Raw genomic sequence first — 5,595 nt, forward strand, 5'->3', positions numbered from 1 at the left:
AGGTGCAGCGGCGCCTCTCCCCTCCCGAGTGCCTCAACGCCTCCCTGCTGGGCGGAGTCCTCCGCAGGTGAGAGGGTGTGATGTTGTTTTAGAGGGGTTTTATTATAATTTTGTATTCCTTTAAGCCAGTGGTTCTCAAACTTTTTCTGTCACGCCCCACTTTGGAGGAAGAAACATGAAAATGTTTCTTCCTCCAAAGTGGGGCGTGACAGAAAAAGTTTGAGAACCATTGGTTTAGTTGGGGCAACAATATTCTAACAAAATGGTCCATGCTGAATTTTTATTGAAACAACTTTTTGTGACTCCTCCATCCATCTGTGCTTTTTCAAATAATAAAATAAAGAAAATTGAAATCACTTTCAAGTCAACCAGATTGCTCCATTAGACAAAAACTAATAAGACGTGCAATCACTTTGTTAGAACAATGCAAAGAAAGTTTTATCTGTGCAAAAAAATACAAATATTTGGCAATTTTTTTTGCCTATTGTGGCTGCAAATAACCTGTTTTGCACTAAATATAAGATCATCACAATGACGTTCAACTTGTGTCAAATAAAACAAAATGAGGGCAGATATGTGTGAGGATGGGTCAAATGCAGAGGATAATTCCCCCACTCTGGGATTATTAAAGGATTATTACAAAGTAATAATAAGAAAGAAGAAAGAAAATCTCCCGCGCCCCACCTGTAATGCTTACGCGCCCCACTAGAGGGTCGCGCCCCACAGTTTGAGAACCACTGCTTTAAGCCGACACTCATTACAATATTCTGAATTCTCAACCTTGTCTGACTTTTCCTGAATCTTTGCTTTTATGGAGGGTTTCACCTCATTAAAGTTACATTGCAACCGTTTAAGAATGGAAAGTCACAGCTCGTATAGACGCATGAAACATATGCGATCATCACCTCCGCCTTTCACAACTGGAGTTCAGATGAAAACAGCTGGTTTGGTGGTGGTTGCATCTCTCTTATTCCTGAGGCAAAAACATTGGTGATTTGTGATTTTGGGCTCTCCAAAATGAATTGAATTGAATAACTGGCTGAACATATGTTGGGAATTCAACTTGAAATATCGTTTGCGTTTTATTTAACCATCTATATAACCAGGGGTTCATCTTCAGTGACAGTTTGGCACCAGTGTTCCATCACAGGAGATCAATAAAGCCGTGTCGCCTAAACATAAATAAAATACAGTTTGAGGAAGAAACACGACTGAGGCCTTTTCTAGTGTCACCAAACTACACCCCAAAACAACCAGGACAAAGGCTGTCAAAGAGGATTTTTGGCCCTCCGCCAGCTTTTACATTACATTTAAAGTTGGATCTTTATGGCACGATAGAGGAAAGCCGGCTGGGATTCCAGTGAAAACGAAGCTTTCAGGAGGTTAACGGAGTTCAGGCAAAGATTTGAATGCTCTTTGGTCAAGTGAAAGAGAAAAAAAACAAAACAACAATCAGCATTTATTAAACATATAATGCTAACTTACAGCAACCGTATCCACTGTCTATAAACACGACACACTGTACCTTCATGTAGGACGCAGACTACTTCCTCATATTGAATTTGTGATTTTATTGTCACTGTCGGCTGACAGAAATGCTTTAAAACCCAAGAGGAGGCGTCTACGCCATCTTCCTGAAGCCTTTCAGAATAAGAGCGCTTTAACTTCACTAAGGGGCCAGAGCTGAGGACCCAAAATGGGTCATGGGACTAAATCACGAGAGAGGCAATGTGGTTTAATGAAGCGCAGCCTCGGGGCAAGAGAACAACTTTGTGGCCGGGGTTACAGGCTGGAAGACTGCAAGAGGGCATGATTAAAAGATGTAAATGTTAGTAAATATCGAGAACCTCCTCATCAGACCCCACTGATATTACATCATTGCCTGTACTTGTACTCCAGTATAGATTAACCACTCAGTACATAAAGTAGTATAAATTAGCTCCGCCTCCACCAACTGCAACAGCAAAGTGCTGCTTCCACATGAACGCAATACAATACAATCCCTACACTCCACTAATGTGACAATATTACACTCACGGAGGCCGTTTTCTACACAATAAGTGCTTTTATTTAAACTAAATCGTTCTGTCCATGCTGTGAGATTTTTGAATGCAGGACATATTTAGTTTGACACTATGCTACTTTGACTCATGTGAACTCTCTGCCTGCCATATAAATGTCTGTACTAATATATACTGACATGTCTTTAAATGTAAATATTCAATAATAAAGAAAGGGGTGAGAACAGGCAAAGGAAAGTAAAGCGACAACTTAAAAACCGTGAAAGAAATACAAGACACTATCAGTGTTGACAGGGAACATACTGTAGGGAGATTTCAGCCTCACATTCACTTACATAAACGCACACAGACTCAGCTATAGACACACACACACACACACACACACACACACACACACACACACACACACACACACACACACACACACACACACACACACACACACACACACACAGGACCATCTCCTAAAAACTGCTCTCTCTGTCTCCCTGTCCCCCCTCAGGGCGAAGTCAAAGAATGGTGGCCGCTGTCTGAGAGAGCGTCTGGAGAAGATTGGCCTCAACCTGCCCGCCGGGCGACGCAAGGCAGCCAACGTCACTCTCCTAACATCTCTAGTGGAGGGTAGGCTGAACACACACACACACACACACACACACACACACATAGAGTGACCTGCATACATCCTGACAGATAGAGACACATATTCACATAGAAATGTCCTCGCATGAGCAGGCATGAATAAACAAGTCAAAGCACAGGGAGGGGGGTGGGTGTCATTTGAAGAAAAACAATCTGCGGCTGCTTCGCAAAGCCAAAGAGCGGTGAACTGTTTGAGTAGTGAAAGTGAGAAAAATGACCCGGTCGTTAAAAAGCAAATATGTGGATAGTCATCTGACATGAAATCTAAACTGAAGCGATGACCTTTTGCTGAACGAATGCAGAAGACTTCCCCTCTTTGTACTAGTTAGGACTCAGCTCTAACAGACACACTCTCCTCCTCCTCCTCCTCCTCCTCCTCCTCCTCCTCCTCCTCCTCCTCTTCCAGGTGAGGCCGTCCATCTGGCGCGGGACTTTGGTTACACGTGTGAGACGGAGTTTCCTGCCAGAGCCACAGCCGAGTATCTGTGCAGGCAGAGCGAGCCGGACCAGCTCCCAACACGGCGCAGCATGCTGCTGGCCACCAAGTGAGTGCTGCCTCCCCTCCCCCACCGCTCACTTTAGAGGAGCCGATCTATTTGGGGTTTGTGTGTGTGTGTGTGTGTGTGTGTGTGGGGGCGGGGGGGGGGTAGAGGTCAGGAGATTTTGACCTCTGCTGCTTCTCTCGAGGGTCGTGCAACTTAAAAAAGTGCAATACTTAATTGTTGGAGGTTTTTTAAGAGTTTAAGTAGAGTCATCAGTTTGAGAAGAACGTAATAAAGGTTTGCGTGAACAAACAGTAGCTGAAAACACACAAGTGTGCTATATTTAGTTTTGTTTACCAGCAAAAAAAACAAAAAAACTCCCTTCCGTCTACGATCCCAAACACAGCAGTTTTGATTTCAGAATTTAAATGTCTGGTTTTTCTTTGTAGGCCCGCTCTCAGTGTAAAATGTTAGATTTCCAAAACCATGCAAGGCCACAGAAGTTGTAAACGGCATATGCACTTAAAGTATTATACCAGGTGTGCTGGACAAAAGGCAAAAACAATGTCAAGATGAAAGGGGCCTAGTTGGACTTCTTTCCGACTGGCACAGACTTAAAGGCCGGTCGTCTTCCACGTGACGGTGTGCTCCATCTCAAGAGTGCCACAACACCAAACTAACGTCTTGCCTTTTGGTTTTCTTCCTCTCAGGGAGATCTGCAAGGAGTTTGTGGACATGATGTCCCAGGACCGCTCTCCGCTGGGCGGCAGTCGACCCACGCCCTGCCTGGAGCCCGGCGTCCAGGGGAGCCTCACCCACTTCAGCCTGCTCACCCACGGCTTCGGCACGCCCGCCATCTGCGCCGCGCTCTCCGCCTTCCAGAGCTACCTGGTGGAGGCCATCAAAATGCTGGACAAGGGAGAGGGCGGGGGGAAGAACCACCACGAGAAGGAGATGAAGCACCGCAAATAGAAGAAGGGGTGGCGGGAGACAGACGGGACGTGCTGCCTGCCGGCCGGCCGGGCGGATGAGAGGCGGGAAAGGAGGAGTGACTTTCACCTTCGCCCTCAGGACAAAAACTGAGACTTTGACCTCCCGGAGAAGACCCCTCTGCGGCCCCTCTCGTCGAGGCGGCGTCGGGGGAGGGGGGCCGTGATGATATCTGTACTGTAATGTGTGTCCACAACCACCTCACTCAACATGACGCATGGACCTCTCTTCTCAGTAGCTGGTTTGTGTCATGATGGCGTCTACAAAACACCTCTTCAGGATGAGTTCCTACATGTGGCTGTATTTATTTCCTCCCCCTTTTTTATTATTTTTATTTATTATTTTGGTAAACAGGTCACCTTTATCTGTGTTTTAGAAACCCCTGCATCCATCAGTCACTTTCTCTCTCTCTCTCACACACACACACGCACACACACGCACACACATCTTTTTTTTGGACCGAACTCATCTGGGAAGTGTCGTAAAGCCATATCCGAGACAACGACCTGCTCTTTGCTCCTCTTGAACTTTGGGAGACTTTTAACTCCGCCTGATTGGACAAGCACAGCCTCCACATGTAGTTCTTCCTCATGGGTGGTCATGGGAAATTGAGTTCTCGAAACAGGGGGGTAAGGAGGAGTCAAAGGCAGCTAAAGGAGATTTGGTTTCTTTTATTTTGAAGTACTGCGTGTTGGTAACTTAAGGAAATAACACAAATCATTTTGTACTTTCTGTGTATGTTTATTATTAATGTTATTACTGTTGTTATTATTATTGTATTACGGCATAAATGTATTATATTATTAAAGAATTAACTGATTGCTTTACTTTCACGGCTTTGTTTTTATCTTTTCATCTGGGATATCAGAACAATAAAAAAAGTAATGGCACCCTTCAGGTACCTTTAAATTAACTGCCCACTTCAACTTTTTCAATCCAAAGGTGGCAGTGGGCTTTTATTGTGCTCTCATTGTAAATGTTTCCTCTTTCCATTTGTCGCAATAATGATATTTTTTATTGATCCCTGTAGGCCTGAGTCTATTGTGACTTCAATGGAAGGTCACAGCGAGGGCTGCAACGAACACTTCATTTAATTATTGATTGACGTGTTGATTATTTTTTTTAGGTCAATTGCTTCGTCTATAAAATGACTTGAAATAGAAACAAATGTCACTGCTTCCCAGAGCCCAACGTGAGGTGTTCAGAAACCAAACAATATTCAATTTATAATGATTCCACAAAAAACAGCTTTAAAAAATAAAATATTTAAATGTGGCATTTCATTTTCAGGGATCGTACTTTGATCCAGACTGACATATCTCTACATAACTATCACACATACTGTATGTTGGGGATCATGAGACATTCATGTTCCCAGGAGGATGAGTCTTACAGTCTTTGTTGATCCTCAAGCGCCATCAGCAGGTCAACGTGTTCACTTATCCAGGGACATTTCTCAACAA

General features: G+C 44.2%; 1 protein-coding gene across 2 annotated transcripts in view; it reads left to right on the top strand.

The window, feature by feature from the left end:
* The window catches only part of tfap2e (transcription factor AP-2 epsilon), a gene marked incomplete at both ends in the record, with an annotated part of 11,978 nt that extends 7,864 nt beyond the window's left edge, over positions 1-4,114 (top strand). For both annotated transcript variants that reach the window (XM_079231483.1, XM_079231484.1), the window contains 4 exons: positions 1-67; positions 2,524-2,642; positions 3,067-3,205; positions 3,853-4,114. The exon at positions 1-67 is cut by the window's left edge and continues 165 nt beyond it. In XM_079231483.1, coding sequence (XP_079087609.1) covers positions 1-67; positions 2,524-2,642; positions 3,067-3,205; positions 3,853-4,114 — 587 coding nt within the window. The remainder of the gene's footprint in view (positions 68-2,523; positions 2,643-3,066; positions 3,206-3,852) is intronic.
* Positions 4,115-5,595: the final 1,481 nt, after the last annotated feature.

The sequence above is a fragment of the Taurulus bubalis genome, assembly GCF_910589615.1.
Source record: "Taurulus bubalis genome assembly, chromosome: 16".
Classification (NCBI taxonomy): Eukaryota; Metazoa; Chordata; class Actinopteri; order Perciformes; family Cottidae; genus Taurulus; species Taurulus bubalis.